A 26,384-nucleotide genomic window follows, 5' to 3' on the forward strand; every position below is an offset into this window, starting at 1 on the left:
CTTTAATACGTGTTTCATTAATGAACACAAATTCCAAGAATTATCTTTTCAAGCAACCATTAAGTTGGTATCATTGCCTTTATCTGGTCATTCCAGTGAAACTAAATTATTTTGAATTGCTGGACTTTTGATCCTAAGGGACTATCCCACAGTTAAACATTCATTGCAACCAGACGACAAGTTAATGGTTGTTTTTCCAACATGTCTCCAAAGTTCAACTGTGACCACATAATAGCTGCAATAATTTTTTAATATATCATTTTATGGTAACTAATAAATCCACAGGGGTCATAAGTACATATGATAAACATTGATATGCTTCTCTTTTAAGAATGCCAAAATAGTTATTTGCTAAATTCCTGTCATTATGCCAACATGTAGAGATAAAGTTTTTTTTATTATTATTTTATTATTACAGTGTAGAGAAGTTTATCAAAATGTTTATTTAAAATTAAATTTGTTTAACCTTATGTATTATATAACGTAGATATTCACTTGGATGTCTTACAGTAAATCAGTGATTCCTTATTTACTTTCTTGTTTCCTTTTCTTAGATAATATGTCAAGTGGGGGCAGTGATTATAAATTATATTTAGGACATTCTTTTTGTACTTGATTATTTCTCCAGGTTATAGTTTAACTCTGCCTTGCGGGAAAATAGTCATATTGGAAACTATCTTTCCAGTGAAAGAGTTACTGTTTGCCTGACTGGAATTATTTAAACACACTTGATTTCCCACAATCAAAGAGCTTCTTGAGTTGAGGCACTGGAATGTCGCTGCCTTAGCCAATTACAATCAGCTGTCTCTCTTTTTCTCCACTTTAATCATCCACTTTCGACACATACACTAAACCACATGTGCACCTTCACACTGGCGCAAACACACAGTCTTGTTAGGGGACAGCATGAACTTTGCAAAATATCTCATTCTGATCATTTCAGTAGTACTTACTGAGTGCAAATCCAAGTCCAGCAACAAACAGTATGCTAATCTTCAAAGAAAAGCTTTCTTATAAGAAGGGGGCACTTTATGCTCCACTAACCTGTTACCGGCCTTTACTTAATACCGCGTGGTAGGAAATACCCTCATAAATACATAGGGCTCAGCTCTGGCTGGACGCAGGAACAAGGAACCCTGTTCTTGTGCGGCGATGACAGATTTAGTCTAGACTGAGGTGGCTGCTGTGGCAGGTGTGTTTAAAGTGTATATGCTGTAAATGTAAACGTGCGCGTGAGTGTGCAAGTGAGTTTTTGTACACAGCAAGCTAACAAATGAAGTTGTTAGAGGCTGTATTTATTATTAACAAGTCCTGTCTTTTTACCAGCCACCCGCAATTTTCTACCAACACCACCAACCAATGATCAAAAAGAAACCCCCTTGATAAGCCACCAGGCTGTGGCTAGACACTCATACGTGTATTACAGTGCTTAGACACATGAACACAGTAACTATGTGGTTACTGAGAGAATCTGGCTCTTAGATCATTGTTTTTCAGAGGAGAAATGCTCATTGAAATAAGTATTCGGGGTATCGTCTTCCATGTAACATACACTTGTGGTGCAAATCACACTGTGGAGGGTGTTAAAATGATGCAAGTTGCATAGAAAGGGGTCATTTTAAGATTTGAATCAAATGTGATCTAAGTGTTAGAGTGTTATATGTGTGGCCTTGATCAAAGCTGCCCTGATTTTGATCCCAGCCTCTAGGTAATTACCTAGAGGGAGAGTCCCACACTCACACAGCGCAAACAAACCTTCAACCCCTATTCTATTTACTCTAAGGACAGACAAACACAGATGCATAAAAGCATGCATAAACACACATATATAGATGCAAAACAGCCATATACACATGCCTACAGAATGTGTGCATCAGGTCAATGCTGCAAATGTTTCCCTACAGGCTCCGGGATTATCAGTTAATGCAAATGACACGTGTCGACAGGAGCTGAACAAGTGCAGGTCGGACAGCTGCTGTAACAAGAACAGGGTGGCATGACACTGTTTGCCAGGCCCTGACCTGTACATGATACTCTGCACCAATCTGCCCTGTGTTCACTTTTATTTATAACTTTGCTGTCATTTGTATAGTGTGGGTTATCTGCTAAACATCAGGGTCAAACCTTCTTCTTAGTTTTTTTTTTTTGCTCCCTCTTTGCTATTATGTTCTCTCTCTGCGCTCCCTCTCTGCCTTCACTCCCTGGCTAGTATCAGCATTTTGTCTCCCCTTTAATTTCCCCTTTGTCCTTTTCTGTTCTCCTCCACTAGAATAAGAGGTCACTTGTTTTCCTTGGCTTTGTTGTGAATATCACCCTTCACATCTCCTGCCCTCATCTTGTCTCCATTCTTTTGCTATTTAGATTTTGCACTCTCGAAGCAACCTTGACATTTAATCATTCCTTTTATCCACTGACCACCAACCGCTTTTCAGATGTACCCTATTAAAAGGAATAAATTAAATAAACATGCTGTATCTTTTGTGCCGTGAATCTTATCTGATGATCGACCACCAATAACAATAGCAGATGGTGGCCTGTTCAGATACCATCAGCAAATCCTCACAAGTGCGAATATGTCTTGCCTCCCAGGGCGTGCAGCATGCCAACGCTTGATCAACAGCCTTGCCGCTGCAAGTAAAGAAGCCAATTAACTTCCTCTGTCACCTTCCAGCTAAGTGGAGGCATTGCTGAAGGGTGTACAAATTGCAGCCACGAATCTAATTTAAGATGAACACACACCTCAGGCCTTCTAGAACAGCAAAAAATCCAATCTGAAGAAACATGATGACTTGCACTTGCTGCTCAGCACTGGGTTTGGCCCATCAAAGTTGTGAAGGCTGGGCAACAGCGCAGGGCATGGTGGAGATCGTCTCAACCCAAAGCAGGTGCAGCCAGTTTAACAGCAAGGTACACTGTAATTTCTCTTTTGTTCACACTTGGTAGAGTTAAGAGCGTTCACAAACATGTCAACATCACAAGTCTTTTGTGATGCTGTATGCAGGCTCAGTGGTTGTTGGTCAAGAAGTAGCTCCAATAAGTAACTGCTCTTACAAACACAATGCTTTGTTCCTACGTTTCTATTTCTAAATGTCTCAAAAGAATAGTTTGACATTTTGAAAAAAAATCAGTGGTCTGTGGTGTTTTTGCTGCACAGTGTTGGCTAAGCTTGCTTGGAACATAAGTAGTACAAAAAAAAATTACCAGTTACGATAACTCAAACAGTTGAGTCAAGCCAACCAGTGTGGAAACACAGCTTTAAGCACGCCGGTGGCTTGAGCTGAATGCTAACATCAGATACACACAATGACAATAAGCTTGTGTTAGTAGGTTTTAAGATTTTGAATTGATGATGGTGCAAGATGAAAACCACACTGCTAGTGTGGCTTGCACATGGCAGCCTTGATCCAGAGTTATATAGTATTTTAACATTCATTTCATTTCATTTCTGGCATCTTGTCTTGGAGTGCTGGGCAAATGGATATACTGTGTTCATCAAGAAATTGCACAGCATGTAACTCCCCCTGCATGAGATCCAGGGTGCACATTTTTTGGAACAGCTGGAAGATGTATTTGTTTCACTTTGGACATCTAGATGAGACAGCAAACAAATAGTTGGATTATACCTTTAAGGACATCCTTGAAGTATTTACTGCAGATCAAAGGTGATCAGGCAGTGATGCAAAAGCAGTGTGCAATGGTTATGGCATCTATTTTACTACATGTTTTTACTGGTGTTTTTACTGTTGTTTTTACTGCGGCTAAATAGCATCTGTCCGCTCTGACTCTTAAAGCCACATTAGCTGTCATCCTGACACAATATCCCTTTCTCCTCTGCAGTTGTCTTGCTAATTCTGCAATGACACCGGGTCCTTCTCACTATTACACAAACTTCCCCTCACCCCTGTCCTCAAAGAACAAATTGACAGGACCGTGCACAGGAACACACCGCGTAAGGCTGTCGCTGGCCGGGACATGGCATCATTTTAATACCCTCGCTAATGTACAAGTGGGAAGAAGGCCGTGCTGTGACATTCACACTTCCTCCACTGCCCACTCATTTCCTCTCAAGTCTAGACGGACATTTCACACAAGCTCTTTGTCTCTCAATCTCGATTGTCTCTCGATATGCCACCTCACCTTGTTTACATTCCCTCCTTTTTCTCAGTGCCCACTCTCGCCCTCATTCACTCTATTTTCTACCTCGCAGGCGTCTTCCTCTCCCGCTTCCACCACCTGTACCCGCCTCCTGAAAACACTGACAGCAGAGACAGGAGCTGTACAGGGCCAATTTCCTGAGTGCTGCTCACCACTGGCACTCATTTAATTACTGCAGAGACAGAGGCGGGAGGTAGGGCCTGTCATAGCTTAAGCCTGGATCAGTGTGGTCCTTCGCCTGCTGTCCTAGGGGATGGCGATGGGGGGTTGGTACCTGTCATATTCTATAGCTTCTATATAGGCCTCAGCTGACAACTGGAGATTAGCTTTCTTTGTTGCAGTCCTGAGAGGGTTGGTAGCCATATGGCCAGAATACTGAATGCCTTTGATTTTCAGAATTTTTTCCCTTTCTTTTAGGACACTCACACACAGGTCTGAACCATTTTTGTGGGCACCTACTGGGACAAAAAATGGTGTCAAAGAGGAAGTGACATGTGTCTCAGTGGCATGGAGTGCAAACTATTAGCATCAACATATGCAGGTAATTAATTCCCAATAGGCTCTGGATCCATGTGTGTCTCTAATTTACCAAAATTAAAACAGATTTAATTGGGTAAATAATGAATTACTCAATTTACCTAAACAAAACAACCTGTTTTAACCTACATTAGTCCAGTTTAATATCTAGTACCAGCGAGTATAGAGTACTGATGAAGCACATTGGCTTAGCTTCAGCCAAATGTAGTTCTTAAGAAGAGACTTTTTATTTCAATGGAAATGTTTTTACTATTTGAATCACAGTTCACTCAAAGTGTTAGAAAAAGTCTCACTCCCAATTTGATGCACTTAAGTCACTGGATCCTGGAAATTGTGCTGCTTTCCAAAGATAATAGTCGCTTTTATCCAAAGTGTTTTACAATTTGCCTCTCACCCATTTACACACACACACTCACACACTCATGGCAGCGAGCTACCATGCAAGGTGCCACCCTGACCAATGGGAGGCGCAGTGTCTTTTCCAAGAGACAGGAGAACCACCAACTCTGTGGTTAGCGGACGCCCTGACACATACACTTTCTGCGTAGACCCCCACAGCGCAAGGTTCCCATGCATTTCCATTAAACCACTGATTTAGAATAAAACAAGAAGGTGAAGATACAACCTTTACACGGAGAAAAGGTTATTAAAAAGCAGTTGTTGAGTTTTTTTAATCAACCTTTTCGTCTCAGGGGCCACATGACATTCATTGTAATGGCACCACATCCCATTGTTGAGTCTGTACGTGATCAAATTCATTCCCTCTGTGTGGTTTAATTTGTCCTCCCACAGGAATGTTCTCTGTGACTGTTCCTGTGTGTTTTCAGCCATGGCTTCTCAGGCGTTTCTGACATTTGGATTGAACCCACTCTGAGGATGGGAGCAGGGTCTGTGGACATCACCATGGCAACTGAGACCACATGTTATCCCTTGGAAAAACACACTAAAAAAAGTGTTTGTTTCCGCTTTTAAAAAAACATTATAAATTACAACGCAATCATTTTCAAGCTTGCTGATGTTGAGCAGTGGTTTTACAGAGAAACTATACCCCCACTGTTTCCTTTTCTTTTATGAACTCTTTAACCTGACATCCGAGTGGCCTGTTTTCCTTAAACATGTCAGGGTTGGATCCAGCCTGTCAGGTCTTCACAGTATCGTGTGTGTGATGTTTAATGCTTGTTGCTTTACAAGCCCTGAGAAGTTCGATAGGTTGAAGGAACTTAAGAGTCATTAATGACTCCTCTGCAGGCGAACCCCCCCCCCACCACCCTCCCCAGATTCAGCTCAACATGTCCTGACATAACTCACCAACATACCATCCTAGCCAACTAGCCAGAGCATAGCTTGAACTGGGTTTGGAGTTCAGTAACACTTCTTTACACACACACACACACACACACACACACACACTCACACACACACACGCTAAAGTTTACTTATAACTGAATAGACGCTAAGATCACAGTGTGGTCACAGCCACAGAGGATGAAAGTGAAATTTGAGATGATTGGCTTTATTCTTGTTCAACACCTCCCACATCAACCCTAGCCATCACTTCAGTCTGGCAGGTCCTCTACATGTCCTGGCATGTCTCCTGACACTGAGTCAACCAGAAATAGCCTTTACTTTCATATGGTAAAGTATGATATGAAGTTTTGTTTGTTTCCAAAGTAAGACAGAAGGGTATATTTTTACTTGGTAGAGAACCCCCATATATGATAGTAGTAAAGTTCAGCTAGCTTGTTTAGTTGCTGTTTTCTTTATTTTTGGTTTAAAGGATAAAGCTGGCCCATTAAAAGACCAAAACCAACAGTGCCTTTCAACACTTCCTGACGTAGCTATGGCATTCAGCCTCAAGTCTTTGGATTCACATTGAGGATGTAAATTGTTAAGAACAGGAAAACAACACTTTTTTTTTTGAAGCCAGATCATTTCCTAAATCACTGGGCACTGTAGTTTCTAGAAAACATTACTCAAACAGGAGTAAAAAGTGTTTTTGTTCCAAACTATTTTCAGATGTGGATTAATACACATAGAAGTACGGTGTATGTGGGACTGACTCAAAATAAACTCCACTGCCCACGTTCAATGCAACAGTGTGGTTAATTAATATAATATTTAATAGTTTTTCAACAACAAAAGAGGATCTATTGCACAAGGGAATACGCTATCAAGCTTTAGATACACAGACAATAGGATTAATTTATCATTGGTTTTGTTTTTTTCATAGGATTTGTTGACAGAAAGATATAGTCAACTCACCAGACTTATGTCAAGGTCTGAGTGTAATGAGTGATTAAATGGTTAAAAAGAAGTTACAGATACAGTAGCAGATACTGGTTCTGTTTAGTGGCAAAGTTTTGACAAATCACCAAGGACACAGCTATGCCTGTATACTCCTCTACGTCCCTTACATTGCAGGAGCGGCTGCAACTTTGGAGTTCCTGTTAAATCTACCAAATCAGATATATCTCCCTCTTATCATGAGTTCATGCTGACGTCTGTGCTTTCACTTCCTTGATCCAAGTTAATGTTTGCCTGTCTCAGCTAGCTGGCAAAGGCATGGGCGTAATACCGCGATCAATAACTGGTGTTCACTGGTTTCCACACCTCTTTATTCAAAGTGCTCTCTGATAGGCTGCGACAGGCAGCGCTGTCTTATCAAGGATAGCTAAACTTCTCACTCCTTGGAATTATTAGGGAGAGAGTGAGCATTGATACTACAATATTAGTGCATGAGTAGAGCTCAGTGCATGGACAAATCAGAATTTTTTTCTTCCTGAACAATCAGTGACCTTGAGTGTAGATATGAGTTGCAATGTTGCATGCCAAAAGACATGACAAAGCAACCAGGAAAGCATGGGATAGCTGAGAGAGAGCAAGGCAGGCTGAACTGGCAGCTTTAAAGGCTTGTCAACTCGACTCAGTAACAACCTGCACTTTGTCATTTATCTCATGTAAAAAAATTGTCCATATCAAGTATATATCTTGCTATTAACCATTGTGAATATGACGTAACACAAAAGGTGACATAACTTGAACAGACAGCACAACAGAACACATAGATAACAAGACAAATAATCAGCAGGGCAGTAAAATCATTATCGATCCCTGTAGATAGAACATTATTACAGTGTTTGATATTTGCATGGGAAACATAAAAGAAATGCCCTACATGCATGACTGATCCTTTCAAGTGTTTGAGAGCCTTTCCCTTACGGACAAACTTGACCTCCGTGACGGTAGCAACACAGATACAGCATGGAAAATCCAACAAACCTGTGAGTCACAATGAGGTATCTTAGCTTCTGGTCACGACAGCCCCTATTTCACGTTTGGAGTCCCTGTCGTGCTTATATCTCTGCAGATCTGAAGGAGAGAGCTGTGCACTTTGGGTTTAGCTCGTCTGCACTTATGGTTGTGCCCTGTGAAACTATAGCTTGGGTCATGAATAGCTACTCGCAGTGAAATGACAGCTTGCGTGGGCCCAGACTGGATTTGATCCCAAGCTGTTTGAAGGCTGTTTAAAGTGTGAGTCATGTTGAGGGCTTTAGGTAGCACAGTCATTGACTCACGCTGACACATGTACACTCTTGCTTTCTCTCTCTCTCTCTCTCTCTTTCTGTCTGTCTTTCTCTCTCTCATTTTAGCTCTGAGATAGGGTGAGTCTTCTCCCTTCAAGTTGAAACACAGTGTACTGTCAGGAGTCTATGATAAAAACCAGTGTGAGTATCTGCGTCTGTCTCTGCTTATCTACCTGAATGATAAGGTTATCATACATTTTCTAGTTTTACTGTTATATGACAAACAGAGGCTTCCTGAGAACGCAAGCTGTAGAAAATCAACATGGTGACTCTGAATTAAGTTCATTTTGTTTTTCTAGACTCTGTTGAGATCTTTGGAAAAAAAAAGGAAAGCTGAAAAAGCTGAATGCAGAGATGCATTTTTGAAATGAAACAGTTCAACATTTTGGGAAATGTGCCTATTTGTTCTCCTGCCAAGAGTCAAATAACATGATTGACGTCGGTGAACATAAGGTCTCTTCTAATATGTTGTTGCTTATAGCTGATATTGTTATTATGTTCCTTTAGGTGTGTGCTTGTACCCCTTTTTGAAAAATAACAGTATTACTCACAGTATAACTTGACTAATAACTCAAAATGTCAAACCTTTAAATCTTTTGTTATCCCATTTCTACAATTGCTTTTCTGTAATATAGTTTTTCCTACTTCTGATTCAACTTAACTCTCTCTGTATTTACTTAATTCATATTGAGGTTAAGACCGGATGGATTCTCCAAACAAAGAACTATATGGCTTTTTAGCAATATTCCATTATTATTTTTTTAGCTCTCCAGAACATCTTGAGTTATTCATGTTCTGTGCTTGGCAAAACAAAATACGTTGCATGTACCAGCTTTAAGTTAGAAGGATTAAGCTTATCCCAAACTGAATTCTGTGGCCTTGATTTTGTTTTAATTTGAGCATAAAGGGAATCTAGAAACACATTTAGACACTGTATTATATGGCAGTGTAAAATATGACTACGATATACTTAAATACAGAATGCTCAAACCTTCTTCACTCACTTACTATAGAACGACAGCAAAAACATAAGAATAACAGCATCCCTTCAACATATCAGAATTAAATATTCACTCAGCGCATAATATAATATGGCAATAATCTAGGTTTAGCTGCAGCACACAGGATGCTACAGTCGAATTCCTCACACAGCAGACTTACATTCAGTATGTGTGAAGACTCTGTCCCAGATAAAGTGAGAAGAACATGTATGTAATATTCATTGAAATGTTACATATTTATATGAACACAAACGTGCTGCAGTCACACTTTGCTATGTGGCCCGCTGTGGCTATGTGTGTGTAATGACTCAGACGTGCAGCATTGAAACTTTGCCATTCCACCCGGGAAAGTCAGTAAGTCTCTGCACGGGAAGAGCAACGTGCCACATGCAATATGCCACATACACACCAGCCAGTCAGCAAGTGTACTCTCTCTGCACTGATCCAACGTTTACAGAAATGATACACATTTTAAATTGGGTTACATCTGTTTAAAGGGTGAAATAACTGTGCAGAAGATTAAAGAAGTCGCAGAATGACAAACAGTCACAAACAATGCCACATCCTGCTGGGGGAAAAATGAAGAAGTTTAAACAATTTTAAGGGAGTAGTATTCCTCATGGCAGTAATGTGGAATCTCTGTTTGAAAAATGGCTTAAGGCTCTTGTCCCATAGCAACTCTGTGAGGCTGAACTTATGCACAGTGTTGCTTTGAGCTAAATGCTAATGTCAACATGCTAATATGCTCCCAATGACAATACCAACATGCTGATGATTAGCAGTTTATGAAGTGTTCTCAATCTTAGTTTATGCATGTTAGCATGTTCACATTTGATAATCAGCTCTAAACACAAAACACAGCAGAGGCTGATGGAAATAAGTGAATTTCCCCTTCGGGATGAATAAAGTATCTATCTAATCCAATCTAATCTAATCTAAAGTATTAAATTAAGATTTAGACCAGATGATGGCACTATATCAAAAGTCAGGGGATCACCAAAGTTAATATCCTAGGGGGATTGTGAGTGTCTGTACCTAATTTATATGATATTTCAGCCTGGACCTAAGTAGTGGACTAACCAACAGACGAACATTGCCATCCCTCGAGCCATGCAGCTAACATGGGTAAAAAATGGTCTGACATGTTTCTAAGGATGTTTTGAAATGTTATTTTCTCCTGTGACTCCGAATGGCCATTTGAAACTTTTCAGAGACACCTTTTAAGGCTACAGGCAGTGCGTATTTAATCCACGATAGATCCATCTTCGGGGAGTTCTCCTTTAAGGGCACCATGTTCAGTGTCTGGATCTTGTTCTGGTGGTATGGGAGAAATAAGGCCTTTATTATTATGCAATGGCACAAGCTGGACATCCTTAAAAGGTGATGCAGGTCAACAGCAAATAAGTTACATGCAGCCAAGCAGGTGTATCTTACAACATGATCTTGCAGTTTGGAGCCCAGACAAGTGCAATACGGCAAGGTTTGAACATGGAGTAACTGCTGGTTGGATACTTATTACAGTACTTGTGAAAAGGTTGACACCATGAGACTCACACACATACTTTGTGGCTTCTATTTGAAAGTTCAAAATTAGTCTGGGGTTTGAAATGAAACAAATGTAGCACTTAAACTGTTTAGTTCTCTTACATCTTACCTGTGATTCACAAACACATGAAGGTGTTGAAGGGAACATTCGGGAATCATCTTTCAAAACTGGACTGGACTGGTCTTGGCAGGCCCCTCTGTATCTCAAATGTCACTGCTATAAATACACACACACAGACACACGGTGGCATACACACACGCTATATGAGGTTTATATTGTTAGACTCATGAACGTATAAAGACACTCATGTATGAGTGCATGAGCCCTCTCCTCTTGTCTTTGGCTTTGGAGGAACTGAGTCACTTGGCATGGAGAGCTTCATGTATGAGTGGAAAAAGGAACTGAATAATTTGTACATCAATGTGTACAGCTCTGGACAAGCTTAATCCTTCTAACTTAAAGCTGGTACATGCTGTGTATTTTGTCTTGCCAAGCAGAGAACATGAATAACTCAAGATGTTCTGGAGAACTATGAGCGTGAAAAAGAATAATGGAATATAGCTACAGGAACAAAAGCCATATAGTGCTTTGCTTTGAGGATCCATCTGGTCTTAACCTCAATATGAATTAAGTAAATACAGAGAGAGTTCAGTCAAATCAGAAGTAGGAAAAACTATATTACAGGAAAGCAATTGTAGAAAAAAACGGTTCCTGAGGCATGCAGTGTTCACGTTGCTCCATTTTTGTGAATAAGTCGAGGCCAAGCCGCAGCACACAGAGCAGCAGTCCAGCGGTGAGGGAGGCTGGGAGACAGCTTCCTGCTTGAATTAACATCAGCAGAGTGAGAGAGAGCATCATGGAAAGTTTGTGGTTTTCGCAGATGAGTCTCTTCCTGGTGACCGAGGATCAAAGGGGGAAGGGCGTAGAGAGTTTCTCCAACTTGTTTTTGTGAAAGGTGATTACCCCGTCTGAGCCACACCCATACGCTCAGAGCACAGTGACATCACTCATGTTTGACACCTACATTTCATTTGGTATGCCATTTTTACATTCTTGGAGTGAAAATCCACAAGTTGTTCTGAGTGAGAGGTTTTTTTTTATCTTGAATTTGGTGAGAAGCACATCACCAGACAGCTTCTCTTTGCTCCCCTAAACAAACAAGAATCCGCTATTTCAGACATATTGTCATAATATTACGTTTATTCATCACTTAAAGGTAGTCTATTTTGTACTGTATGTGGAAGAAAGTGTTCACATTGTTTACTTTAGTAAAGGTAGCAATACCATATGTAATTATTCATTACCAGCCTTAACAGCAATGGCTGCTTTTGTTTGCACATTGTAAATGTGTCATCATGGTAAAATGTGCACCTGGAGACACCTACTGTAGTGGCAACTATCACTAAGGCAATATTCACTACTTTGGCAAGTGTTTATATGTCTGTCTGTGGGCAGGTCCTGAAACTACACAGGTGTGTAGTTCCACTACTAAAGTTTGGCATGATACAAGATGAATAAATTCAGTGTAGTTAAAGTTACCAAATATTCTCAGCCTGGAAGGTATGCTTGGGGTCCTTCATTTACAAATGACATAACATATTAACACGTTATGTTTAGCTTGTTGGCAGCCTGCCAAGTCAGTCTGTCATTGATGACTGTAATCACGATTGACAAATTTTGTATTTCAAATACTTCACTTTCAATCATTTCAATAGCAAATTAGTTTTGCTTCCAGTATCAAAAGTAAAAGTATCCCAGTCATTTTGTTTGTCAATTATATGATTATTATTATGGTTCTTTTGATGCATTAACCTGTAAACAGTAGCCAGTAAATTATTGTTCTAACAAGATGGAGCTACTTAACAATACACTGTAAAAATGCATCACATTTTATAAAATCATAATAACTATATAAATATAATGGAGTGCAAGCACAGACACCTCAAAACTACACTTAACTATAGTTAAATATATAAATGCTCTTAGTTTCCACCACTGGGAATGTATAACTGATGGCTGAGGTATAATCATTTCTGTACATGGACATAAACATGCTTGCTCAAGTAGTGAGAAATACCAATTAATTTACTGTACAAAGGTACACACATCACTGACACTGGATCTGCACTCCAATGATAAGTCAGATCCTAACCAAAGAGACATATAATTATCTGTGAACGTTGAGGGAATGTTAGTCAGATCTGTGTGTGTCCTGGGAACGTCAGGGGCGTTGTTTTGTCTCATGTCTGGATGAATGCAGCCTATGTTGGTTTAGCTTTTGTGTGACCCGCAGATGTTGGTGTCTATCTGTGTGTGTATATCTTGCTGTACCCTCATGTACATCCAAGCATGTACATATACACCGTGTGTTCACCACCGTGAAAGAGGAACATGTTCGGAAAACTCTGCCCACACTAGCGAGCAGCCAAGGTCTCTCTCTTCATTGCCCGACCTGACATTCTTTCCTGTAGTTCACGTGCGGTTTTAAGATAAAAGCCTCCATTCATTAGTCTCACTGAGGGCCCTACGCAACGACAGGATACCCCACCCTTGTCTGGCAACAACCAGGGCCATATTTTACCCGGTGCTGGTGGCCCTCTCATTAAAAAACAACCTGTAGTACAGGACGTTTTCTACAGTCTGTGTGTGTCTGTTTCAGTTACACTGCGTCCACAGTATTTTTTGACCTTCAGTATATCAAAAAAGAAGCTTGAACGTCCGGGGTTTTCCAGGTTACTCAGCACAAGCTCACTTTGTAGTTGCAAGTACTTTCTTTCTCTTTCTCTTTTATCCTATTTGACTTTTATCTCCACTGCTGCCAAAACTCAACCACACACCCCCACACACTGTCAGTAATGAGCCATTTGCCTGTCCACAGTTGTGTGTGTGGTACAGATGTGTGTTATCGTTTTTGCTTGCAAATCTCCTGCTCACTCCACTGCCGCCGCTGCACTCCCAGGAGGAAAATCCTGCAGGGGTAATGGGGACAGAGGCAGACTTCCTTCAGTGGCTACTACTGTGTCATCTCCACACACTGGTGCCAGCTCGTGTCACCTGAACATATTACAGTTAACTCAAAGTCTGTCTTTTTGATGGCGGCTGTGGTCAGTTTTAACTCATGCCAGTTACAGTGTATTCCAATAATGACCAGTTGTCATGATGGAAAAGGATCATGCACAGAAGCTTCTTAAATCACTTCTGCATGTCTGTCCAGTCCCTTGCTGTCTCAAACATTTAGTTTCTTCCCCCAAAACCAGAAAAGACAAGAAAGTTAATAAATGTTGAACTTTGTTATGTTACACTCATTAGAGTCCCAGCCATACGCTCTTCCATTCGTCATAACCACTGTATCCTTGCTCGCTCATTGGCCAGCCTCATGAACCTACTCCTGGCTCTTTCGTTTGTCTTGATTTCCATTTAAGGGACCAACTGGCTCTCGAGTGCCTCACTAAAGCTGTAATTTCCTCTGTAAACAATACAAGCTACTAATGAACTTTACAGAGTTGTGCATAAGGATGATTATCAAAATAATTATGCTTGGTTATATTTTGACAAAAATATTTACATTTGCAAAGAAGTGGATTATGTTCCAGCAGCAATTGAGAAGGAAGTTTGTGTGTCTATTTGGAAATGTTTTTCCATTGTAAAATTGTAAAAGATAATAAATAAACATAGCAGCCTAAAAATAACTCATCTACAAAAAAAATAAAACAACAACTTATGTGCAGTCTTGTGCATTGATGGCTGACTAAATGGCTCTGTTGCTAAAATTTGCTTACTTTTTTCTAATATTCTCAAGTTAACTCAACTTTATAGCACGCCAAACACAACTTTCCAGCACAAACCATGACCTGTTTCTCTAAGCGTGTGGTCTCATATGGCAGATTTACTTGAACATCAGTGTATTGGGTCAGTGATACTTTGCCTGAAGATATTTTGCTCCACTGCTGTGAAAATTAGAGGAATGTCAGAGTTGTGTGAAAAGTCATAGCTTACATGTGAAGATCTCTAGATGAAGTTAAACAGATATGATTTGTGGAAAACGAAATTATCACTGTGTTAAACCACATGTGTGAATTTAACACATGGTCTGTTAGTTTACATTAGTAAAAAACGAAATGTCCAGGCCTTCAATAAAACCCTGAAACTCAAAATAGCAAGGTGGTGCGTAACTGTGGGTGAAACTGTGACTATGAATGTGTTGTGGAGAGGTGGGGGTTTGCACATGTATGAACTTGTATGGATTTGCATGTGTTCATGAGAAACCTTTTTTTTTTTTTTTTTTTTTACAAGACCAGGAAGCTAAAACCACTAATGCCAAATGTCACTGGTGTTTTACAGAATTTGAGAAAATCCTATTCAAAGGAAACATTTATTATCTTTCAGTAGTAACGGAAAAAACAAAAACTTAACCCTTACAACAAATAAACCGAATTTTGGCAACTCTCTCCCTGTATTAAGGAACTGTGTGAATATGATTTTATATAGTTTTCTCATTATAATTAAACAGATGTTCCAGTTTAAATATTTTACTGAATATTTAATCCAAATAACCTTTAGGTAAATTTAAATCATAAATTGAACTGCTAGTTTTGCATTGCTATTAATTATATATATAAACTCTACGTGTGTGAACTAGAAGTCAAAACTCACACTCTAGGGCATCATGTCGGTTTCATGAACAGATTTAGACTCAAAATACTCTCAATACAGTTGAGTGGTGGAATAAGTGATTGGAGAATATTGGAGTTGGCAGTGTGATTAAACCACTATTAAACTCTGTGTGTGTGTGTGTGTGTGTGTGTGTGTTACTACATTTTGTCTGCATTTCCTTACACCTTTAGGTCAGTGGTTGAACCAATCAGTGTGGTCCTGGTCTGTTTGATTGCATCATGATTGGAGCACTCAGTGGGTCATCGTTGGCTATGTCTGCAACAAACAAAGCACAGCGGCCTGTACTTTTCCACTGATTTTAATGAGCATGTAGGGACCGGCCTCTGAAAAGACAGCAGATTTCACTGCTTCCTGGCACCGTGTTGCCTCCTCAGTGTTGAACAGGGTAACACAAGATGTGCTTTTTTTTTCAGTTGATCGAGACTGTTCCTGTTTCACATGAGAATAAACACCCACAGATCTATTCACCTGCACACACAGAGAGAAAGAAAGCAGAGGCACTGAGGTGATATACTAAACTAATGTAATGTAAACAGCCTCACTCTCTCTTCCTGTCTCTGTTTTACACACACACACACACACACACACGCACACCACGCACACACACACACACACACACACACACACACACACACACACACACACCTGTTTTCTAGCTTGCCTATCATGCCCTGACCTGAAAAGAAGCAGCAATAAAATCATGACTTTGAACATGCAATATACTACAAACAATCTATTAACCTGTGGGGCCCAAATGTTGTTTACAAAGAGAAGTTTTAATTCCAAATTAAGATTTGGCCATGCAAAACAGTGTAAAACATAAATAGTTTTGAAATGTGCATTACATACACTGTACCACAGCATTCAATATCCAATACTAATTATGGATACTTGCTGCAAAAAAAAATTGCTGCAGGGAATATTTTTGAAGGGAAGAGGAGATACAGTTTTCTAGTGAAAACCACATATCTCCAAATTTGATGAATCTGGATTTTCAAAGTAAAACTCTTACTTTGTTAAATACTTAATAAAACACCACTGGACTTAAAAACAAAAGTCACAGAGCTGAGAACAGGACAGTCTTTCCTAGATCATGAGCAGTTGACACTGTGTAGATACATGGTTTTTAGAGAACATCAATGAAAAGATAAGCTATTATAGGTTTTTAATGATTAAAGTGGAAAATTCAAAAATGCTGAAGCATTACATTAGCCGTGTGTAGCTAACAGTGTGATGTGTTTCTATGTATTTGGCTTTTTCATCTGTGTTGGATACAGTAGGAGACAGTAGAGAGCTGAGATTAAACTGGGGTGAGAGATGTGAGACGACATGAAACAAAGATCTGCAGCTGGTCAGGATGTCAGAATGTTTTTTCTACTTTGAGAATGGGGAAGATAAAGGTTACTGCATCCAAGAAACATTCTTATATAGTGGAAAGTGAGTATAAAATCAAGATAAATCTATTCAAAAGTTACGCTTGAAGACTTTTTTCTTCTAAATGAGGCACAAAACCATTTTTAAAAAGAGAGTTCTTCTTCACTTTTATCTGCACATTTCGTACACAAAGGGCAAGTCAAACAGGACATAAAACAGAATATGTAAGAATTCAAATTAAAGAGATGGCAACTAAAACTTAAAAACAGAGAAACAAATACTAGATTTAGAAGTAAAGATGTACTGTAGATGAAAGACGATGATAAGTGCTTAAGGTTCAGTCAAAGGCAGTGGGGAACATAAAAAAATGTTGATTTAAGGGAAGTGAAAGTGTGGGGAAATCTTGTATATTCTGGATGTTCATTCCAACTTTGAGCTGCATAGTAAATGCTGCTTCTCCATGTTGAGTTTATAGTTTATACTCTGGAAACATTATCAGCCAATCAGAGATGTTCATGAGCCAACGAGAGATTGGATTTTTGGACATGACAAACAAAATCTAACTGTGTTTGGCCTAACAGTACACTACATTTCTTGTCACCCGTGGGAAATTTTTAATAGAATACAATAAGGTAAAGTCATTTTAGTGCTATAGTGTTGGTGTATCCTGTTGCTTCTTCGGATTCCAACTCCTTCAACCGAGATGTGAGTTAGTCTTTGTTATCGTTTGCTTTTGTTTCCTTTTCTTTTCTTTCTTTTCTCTACACTCCCCCTCCTCCCTTTATTTCCGACAGTCTGTGAACGCAGCACGGTTTCATGCTGCGCTCTTCTGTTTATTTTCAGAGCTGTGACGTGACCGCCGCACTCCTCCTATATGTGGCTCGTCAGACGGAGGCCGGCTCGGGATTGGCTGAGCTGTTGTTGCTGTAGCAGCTTGTGTCGAGGCTGCTGGGAGGGAGGGGGCGCTATATAAACCCTCTCCCCAACACTAAGAGCTTCACTCTGGAGTAGGAAAGTGTTTAGGGAGGGTTGGTCAACGTGGCACCAAGGGCCCCCCCTCCACCCCCTGTATTTACCAATACCTGGCGTCTGTTTGCGCGCACTGAACCGTCCTGGTACACGGTCTCTCTCTGAAAAAAACAAGAAAACAAACAAAAAAAAACAACAACTTTCCTCTACCTCGACAAATAAATGCCAAGAGAAACAACGCGAGCGCCAACCGATAAGGATCGCTGCTCAGAAGTGGAGACGGACCGTCGGAAAAACACGTAGAGAAAAACAACAATCCCGCGCGGATCGTCGCCGTTGCCTTTCTCAATGCATACCCTTTGTGCCCGGGGAACGATGAAGCCAGAGATCAGCGCCGCCGTCGGATTTCTGTCGAGATTTCTGAGGGTAAAAGGACACGTAAACGATCGACAGGTCCAGACGTTCAGCCAAAGCTTACAGGACATTTTGGCAGGTAAGAAAAAAAAAAAAACCCCAGAAAAATATCCACATACACGCACAAAACACCACCTCACATGTTAAAACACACACTCCATCGGTAAGTTTATGTTTTGTTTTATCGTCAAGGGCTTAAATTCGACATTTAATCGGTTTGAGAACGATTCGTAAGAAGCATTTCTTTGTTCTCTCCCAAGTATCACTATCAGCGATACCAACGCGCACCACTGTTTGCGCACGTCGGAGAGCGAGAGAGCTAAAACCGTCAAAGTATAAACACAGCGAGGGGTTCGTGGATGTTTCCGTCGACGATAAAATTGATACAGTCGATTATTTTGTAACAAAAAGCCAGAATAAGGCAGTGAGGTTAGTTACTTTGTTTGTAAGAGGAAAAAAGAGGGGGGGAGGGGGTGGACCCAGCGGCTTGGCTCAAACAAGGAAGTGCGCCTCGGTCGATAAAGCTCTCGGAGAGCTGAGCAAAACAGCCCCTAGTGAGCTCAATTACGTAATGCATTGACGAAATGTGGTTAATAATGAAAACGCGTACGGTTTCTTTAATACGGGCACTAATAAAGATTGCGTTATATTTATTTTTTCATTGAATTTCCCTCAATTCATGTCCTACCATTTTGCGACTTTTGTGTTTTTTAAATGGTGATTTCATGACCTTGATACACAATTTAGTTTTTTGCTTGTTGTTTTTAATATATTTTAAAGATGCAGTTTGAAATGGACCTATTTGACCACATCCCCCATTCATTTAATTGGGGGACAACATTCCCTATTTAAAAAAAAAAAAAAAAAAAAATCAAATCACCTTTTCTCGGTTTATTTTCTAGCAAATTTAGCCTTTTATGTCCTCCTTTGTTTAGCCTATACAGCTTGAGCATTACTGAGTGTTTTAGAGAACATTGGTGCTCGGGGATTGTGTCTCATTTCCTGCTGTAAACACATTCCAGTCACAGGGCTCTAAAGCTGCCATACATCTGCCTCACTCCATCTGATGACCTACATTTCCTGCATAAGGAGCTCACTTATATAAAAACACCATAGGCCGCTGGGCAGATTGTAGGATTTCAGCTAAATATAAGAGAACCATAAAGAACTGTGTAGCACTAGTGTTTTATATAATTATGTGTGTTGTATTTTTGGGTGATTTTTAATTTTAGTTGAAGCAAATCTTGAGTTAGATTTCCTCGTAAAGGTCTGTGGGAGCACGATTCCACGATGGTGTTTGTAAACAGACAAAAGTTGGGAGTTGAATGGAGTCTGCAGTGAGGCCCATATGTGGGGGAGGGGATGTTATGGTGGGCGCCTACAGGAGGACATTAAAGACTAGGGCAGTGCATTGACTCAGGGAGGAAATTGAGGGGAAATCCACAAAAAAAATAAAGTAACTCCCACTGTACTTAAGTATAAACATTCATTATATCAAAGTGATGTAAATTATAAGGTTTAATCTGTCATTTGCTCTGAAAATACTGCTTAAAAATACTACAGTATACAGAGTATAATCTAATTAAAAGGATTTTTTATTTTTAAGCACGAGGCAAATGTGTGGAAACAAAAGTGAGTGTGTGGTAGTACCCTGTGGGGCTCACTGCTACTAAACTAGGCCAGTCAGAGCTCTTTTGTGCCTGGAAACATCACAATCACCCACTATTGTGTCTGCATGCTGGAAAGCAGAGTGCCTCGCTTCCCCTTGTTTGTGCTGAGCGAAGGGAAGTAGAGACATTAGTCCCAATGACCAGATTGAAACCATGATAGTTGTGCAACTGTAGTTAGCATTTTGAGTCTTCCGCTTTTCTGGCGTGATTTGATCTTCCAGGCTGTGGCAAAATACCCACGTGTTTGTGGTTTTCAGCGGTCAGCTAGATTGAATAAACAACCCAGTTTCATTAAACTCTTTAGGTTAAGCACTCGGTCGTCTGCTTACTTTTCCGTTTCCCCATTTCCTCCCCCCTCCCTTGTTTTTAAGAATAGGCCCCGCTGAGCTGATCCTTTCCCAGCTGCTCTAGGGTTTGTAGGTGGCTGCCTTTGTGGCTCAGTCCGAGTCTGAAAGATCATCCAGCCGCGTGTGCTCTTTGTAGAGTGCCAGCCCGTCCATTAGCTCAGCAGTATACAGCCTTCTGTGATAAGACACATGAGGAGGGGGAGGGGGGAGGAAGGGTAAGGGGGTGTTATTATCCTGTGGATCCATACAGGTGGCCTCTGGGCCCCTGAATACTGGCCTGCTTCACATACCCCCTTGTTTAACTGGCCACAATGAAATTAGTATCAGTGGGAATTCAGTATGGATGAGCCATGTCAGAGGAAATAGGAGGTGGGTTGGTAAATGAAAACAAAGCCGGTTTATCCAGCTATCCTAGAAATGAAAAAGCCCTTTTTTAATGTCGCAAAAGTGAAGTCGCAGGGAAAGAATGAGCCATATGTTTTACTTCTTCATACACCCAAAATCAGACCGTCAACCGTCTTCTTTTCCTCTCATCATCTTAACCACTAACATGCCTGAAGCGTTCTTGTGAGTGGCGTCACTCTGAATCACCAGTTTCACTGCCCTTCGAAAAACTTCCCCACAGACGATAAAAAGAAAAACAGAGTCCTTTCCCTTTAAGAGGTGGAGCCCGCTGTCCCAGATGGCTGGCTGGGACTTCGACACTTTTGGTGTGTTTTTTTTTTTTTTTGTTCAGGCAGTCATGGGAGACTTTGTGACACTGACGGCGGCCAGGGGAGGGATTGTGCAATTCAATGGCCCTCTCTTTGTCACGTAGGCCCAGGGTGCTGCTGGCCGCCTGTTTATGGCCGCTTATCAGGCCTGTAACAGGTGGCGATGTTGTTCTTTCCTTTCTTGAACGCCTGCACATAACTACACAGTGTACTTTATTATGAATAATTAGACCACTATGTTTTCAACATGAGCTACAGGCTAAATCTAACATTGGTACAATATCCACCGGTACAGCACGTTATCACAAAAGTAACATGGTTTATGCTTTTATGTGGTGACTGCATTAAATGGATTAAAGTGTTTGCTTCGATGGTTTTTTTCTTCCTTTTGCATCATAATGTCTTTTGATTTTATTTTGTCTTATTTTATAACAGCTTAAGTTACATCCTGGCAAAAAAGCAGATTAATTTCTGCTTCTACTCTTAATCATTAAGCCTTATTTTTCCTAAACATTTGGAGACAACCTAAAAGTACACACTCAGTCATGTTTGAGTTTCAATTTAATTGAACCTTTTAGACTAATTTTTTAAAAATTAATATTTAGGTCATAATAAAAAAAGGATATATCACATATTAGACCCTTTTTAAATGCACTGTTTTTTTTTTACTTTTTATGATCCATCATGACATAAACAGTTTACAGCCGTAATATGTTGATTAAGTCAGATGGACACAAAGTACAGTCTGTCTACTTTCTGTTTCGACCTTTGTTCAGCCGTCTATAGTTCAGTGTTTTTGCTACTCAGCAACAATATAAAACCTAATAATCTAGTAACCCCCCCCCCGTCTTCTCTGAATCCTCATCTGTGCAAATGTTTAACCAACATTGCATGTTGTTACAGGCTGATGGTAATCACTCCAAAGCTAAACATTTCCTCCCATCCTCTCTCTCTGCAGAGCAATATAAGCACCACTGGTTCCCAGACAGGCCCTGCAAGGGTTCAGGTTACCGCTGCATCCGTATCAACCACAAGATGGACCCACTGGTGGGGCAGGCGGGCCAGCGCATCGGCCTGACCATCCAGCAACTCTACCTGCTGCTGCCCAGTGAGCTCACGCTGTGGGTGGACCCCTTCGAGGTGTCCTACCGCATCGGCGAGGACGGCTCCATCTGCGTCCTGTACGAGTCGCAGCCCTGCCCCCCAGGAATGCCGGTAACAGCTGTCACCGGCTCCCCCTCAGGAAACAACGGGCCCATGGGCAACATGGTGGACAGTCACATCAGCTGCAAGGAGGAACTGATGGTGCTGGGCAGAACCAGTCCCTCCAAAACCTACAATATGATGACTGTGTCCAGTTAAAGGGGCACAGCGTCACCCCGGCCTACTTTCGTTCAGGGTCACGCCATGGCTGGTCTGATCTTATGACCAGATCAGGGTGAGCCTTTTTAAAGCTAAGAATATGAAATGAAATAGTGAAAGAAGAAAAAAGCAAAAGGAAAAAAAAATAGAGGATGTGGCCTATCGTCCAGGTGATGGAAACCTTGTAGGTTTGATATTTTTTACCCTCTCTCCCCATTATCATCTGTTCTGTTGTGTTATTGGATCAGCTGGGCACTCCGTTTTTTTAGGAGAAGCTTTGTGGAAATGGAACTGTTGGGGCAGCTAAACCAACCAACCAGGAACCCCCATGGAGACTGGCTCCGCCTACCCCCCCCCCCTCGACTGTAAACAGCATGGTGATCAGCTCCATCTCTGAAGGGGCTATCATTGACTTTGCACTTTTCTTACTTGTGGTTACTATGGGTACATGTTCAACACACCACCGCAAAAAAACACCAAAACCTAAATTGTAAGGGATTTATACCAGGAACTACCCCTCGAATTTCAAAATCAAGAGGTTATTCAATTTGCTTTTACTCATTTTGTTTTGTTTCCTGGGTGAGGGGGAAGTTGAGGTTTAGACTGAGCCTTTCGCCATCCAAGGTAAAGAAATGCCCAATGAAAGCATCTCTATTTTATATGAAAAACCATTTTTGGACCACAGGGAATTTAGTTTTCTCTATCTTGTAGCTGGAAAAAAAGGCGTTCAGTCTCAACTTCTCCTCCTCCCTCTTTCTACCATCAACACTGATTTCAGAAAAACCCTCATCTCAATCTTCTCTCGGCCTGTATGTAAGTGCAAGTGGAATGTGTTGTGACACCTGCTACCTATGGATACCAGTGTGTCCTGTTGCACTGTCGCCCTCCCATCACCCATGTATGTGTAGCTTTTCGGGGGAGGGCAGGGGATCCGTCTCCTTCCCCCTCCCCTTAGTTTATGAATGTTGTTGAAATTCACAATCAAGTTCCCGTGTTGTTGATTTTTTTGCCCCCTTTTCCCTTCCACTTTCTCATCTCCTGCATCACCAAAATTTGAAGTGTAGCAAAGGGGGGGGCCTATTTTCCCCAACTTTTAGTCATGTGGCCCTGTTAGAATTGACATTGAATGCACTTTGACGTTAGATTGTGTGGGATGTGTACATTTAGAGAAAATCGCCTGCATTCCATCCATTCGAATGTCATCTTCTCACACCGTTTTTATTGCCCTCCTCATTTTTAGCCGTTTGTTCATACTGTAGCTCCCACGTTGGGATAGACTGATGTCTATTGAATCGGGGGTGTGCAACTCTGGATTTCAAATTTCAATTTTTTTTTACACTGTATTTGTGAACATTTCAGAGCTGTTGATTTATTTTTTTTTTTAGGTGGAGAGTATTTTTGGTGGTATGTTAGAAACATTCTGTCATCCGTTCATATGGCACTGTTCGCTCTGGCAGAATGCAGAGCTAAGCTGTTTCCCCCTCAGACACACACAGATGGTGATTTGTGTTGCTGATGGAGAAAAAAAGTTAGTCTGAAAGGTCTGGACTAAGTGATGACTGTGTGAGACTTTGGCCAAAGGGAGGTCTGGAGCGCCGACTGTTCAGAGATTAATTTTAACTTGAATTAAACACCAGGCCTTGTCAGCCTGCTATTTTCATTTACATTAGCTATTTCCAAGGTCTTGTAAAAGGGAGAGACTTCCCCTCATGTGTGCATTGGAGGTGCATTGCCTTACGGAGACCTCATTGTCATGAATTATGAGCCATTCGTAATTTTTGAACTAATATCAGGCTTATCTAAGCCAGCTTGGTTCAACGTGCTGCCTGGACCCTCACTGGAGGTGTACCCCTTTTCCAGCCTGGCAGCTTCAAATCCCCCTCTCCTTCACCCCTCGTGGTGTGTGTGTTGGGGGGGGTTAGAATGCCTCAAGTGCCACATATCACCCCTCAGCTCAGACCTCCTGTTCAGCCAAAAGCAAGCCAGCATGCTGCTAGCTGACCCCCTGTGGATGCAGGTAGACTTAATGTGACACATATCATCATCCATCACTATAGGGAGCTGGGTAAGGAAGGTGGGGATGGGGAGCTGGTGTGAGAGAGGGGGGGCCAGGGCCGGACTCTTTTTGTCCAGGGCAGCTAAAATCCCTCCAGCCCCCCCTCTGGACTTATTCAACATCCCCCACCCTGACCAGAAGCCCTCGACCCTCCCCTCAGCAGTGATGGATAAAATAAAATAAAAACCAGCACACACGCTTGGCGTGCTCAAGCTGCACTAGGGGGTCTAGTGAGAGACGAGGAAACATGGATCAAAGATGAAGAATTGAGGGTACTAGGCCATTGTTTTCTGTTTTCATCTCACTGGATTGCGCTGCACTTGATTACTGCGTTTGAGTAGCGACTTTGTTTACATGCATATGAAAGGATGTGATGGCTGTCTGACGTACCCCCACTTCACTCCTAGTTCTGGGGCTGAGTGGCTCCCAGCAAGCTGGAACAGATGCTGGGTCGGCTTCGGGTGTTGCTCGGGCCTTAGCCAACTATCCAAATCTGTCACGGCAGGCTGGTTCGCTGCTCATCACCAAACCTATGGGTGTTTAAGCTCCCCTAAGCCTGAGAGGATCATGGGTAATAGAGCTATAGCCTTTGACGCACTGCAACCCCTAACCCCCCTCCCTTGCTCTCTGCTGATACTCCCTTCAGCAATCTGTGAAAAGCAGTGATTCCATGTTGGGCCAGATGGAGAGGAGCTCGCTGGGATGGGAGCCCAGAGCTTTGGTTTCCATGGCGGACACCAGTTTTAAAATCATGCTGCTCCATTATAGCTTCTTTTTTCTTTTTTTGAAATGTCATGTGACAAGATGTTATGAGATTGGTCTATATTTCGGACACGAGATGATCGTCTCGTCTCACTTTTCTCTAGATGTATTTTATGGTCACACTGGTAGATTTTCTCATCTTTCCACTCTGCCATCCCCATCTTCTCCTCCTTATCCTCTTTTATTGAGGGGATTTTTAGTCTGGTGATTTAACCCACTTTTAACAGACCTTGTTTTTAGAGCTACAAAAAAATAAAAAAAATTAAACCCAAATCCCCTTCGACACCTTCTCAACTGTACTACCACCACCCGAAATGGTTTAAGTCCTCAGTAATAATGATCATTTTAAATGGCATCCATTCAGCTTGTGCGCACATAGGTAACAGAATTGTCGTGAGAGTGCTTTGAGTAGTCAGAGGTAAAATAGCACATAAAATGCACTAAATATGTCAAGTTGAAGTTGTGTGACATTTTTTTTTTCTGAGACAGAGGAGTCTCTCCTGGAATGTATTGCCAAACTCAGGCCTCGGACATTCAATAAATACCCTTGTGGAAAAGTTGTGCATGTTAAGACATGAAGCAGGAAGGGAACAGCAGTTTTGTTGTTGTTGTTGTCGTCAAAATTGTCATTGATTAGTTGAATTATTGCCACTTTCACATTTGAGGTGTGTTACATATTGTAGAATGTATTGTAACTGTACAACAAATGGTAGAGTACATAACATTACACATGGGAAGTGCCAATAATTACTATCCTGAGGTGTTTTTAGATGTATTCCTTTTTTGTATTTCATCTTTTAACATGGATAACGCTTTTCGTAAGTGAAGCCATTTGTGATGGGAGTGTTGGCAAGGACCAAAGTTGTTTTGGTAAAAAAAATATTAGTTTCCATGATCTGTAAGTGTAGACGTATCCTTTGCTTTTTTTTTCTTTTCATTTCATTTTTTTCCTTTTTTTTTTTTTTTTCTATTTACCTACAAAACCAGAAAATAGACAAAAAAATCTGAGCTTACCCAAGAAGAAAAGCTGTCTATCTTGTGATCTCATGTCAGTACATCTTTATTGTGTTCAGTTTCTTTTCCTTGGGTATGTTGTGATGAACTGCTGTAAATTTGTACAGTTCATGTAAATTGATTGTGCGGAAGTTGTACAGATTTCTATATTTTGGAAGAAAAGTTTTTTTTCTCTGTAATAAAAGATTTCCTATCTTGGCATCATA

At 41.0% G+C, this 26,384-nt stretch overlaps 1 protein-coding gene across 1 annotated transcript; it reads left to right on the plus strand.

Annotated features, from left to right (window-relative positions):
• The first annotated feature begins 16,863 nt into the window (after positions 1 to 16,863).
• Positions 16,864 to 26,384, plus strand: btg1 (B-cell translocation gene 1, anti-proliferative). Its single transcript, XM_051392477.1, has 3 exons — positions 16,864 to 16,934; positions 17,715 to 18,333; positions 21,943 to 26,384. The coding sequence occupies exons 2-3, from the start codon at positions 18,189 to 18,191 to the stop codon at positions 22,344 to 22,346; spliced, it is 549 nt and encodes a 182-aa protein (XP_051248437.1). The 5' UTR covers positions 16,864 to 16,934; positions 17,715 to 18,188; the 3' UTR covers positions 22,347 to 26,384.

This window comes from Dicentrarchus labrax, unplaced genomic scaffold (assembly GCF_905237075.1).
Source record: "Dicentrarchus labrax unplaced genomic scaffold, dlabrax2021, whole genome shotgun sequence".
Taxonomy (NCBI): domain Eukaryota; kingdom Metazoa; phylum Chordata; class Actinopteri; family Moronidae; genus Dicentrarchus; species Dicentrarchus labrax.

Excerpts from the sequence above, each read along its gene's own strand:
- btg1 (XM_051392477.1), top strand. The coding sequence starts at position 18,189 with ATGCATACCCTTTGTGCCCGGGGAACGATGAAGCCAGAGATCAGCGCC. Across the intron at positions 18,334-21,942 it reads CTTACAGGACATTTTGGCAG|AGCAATATAAGCACCACTGG; the intron begins GTAAGAAAAAAA and ends CTCTCTCTGCAG.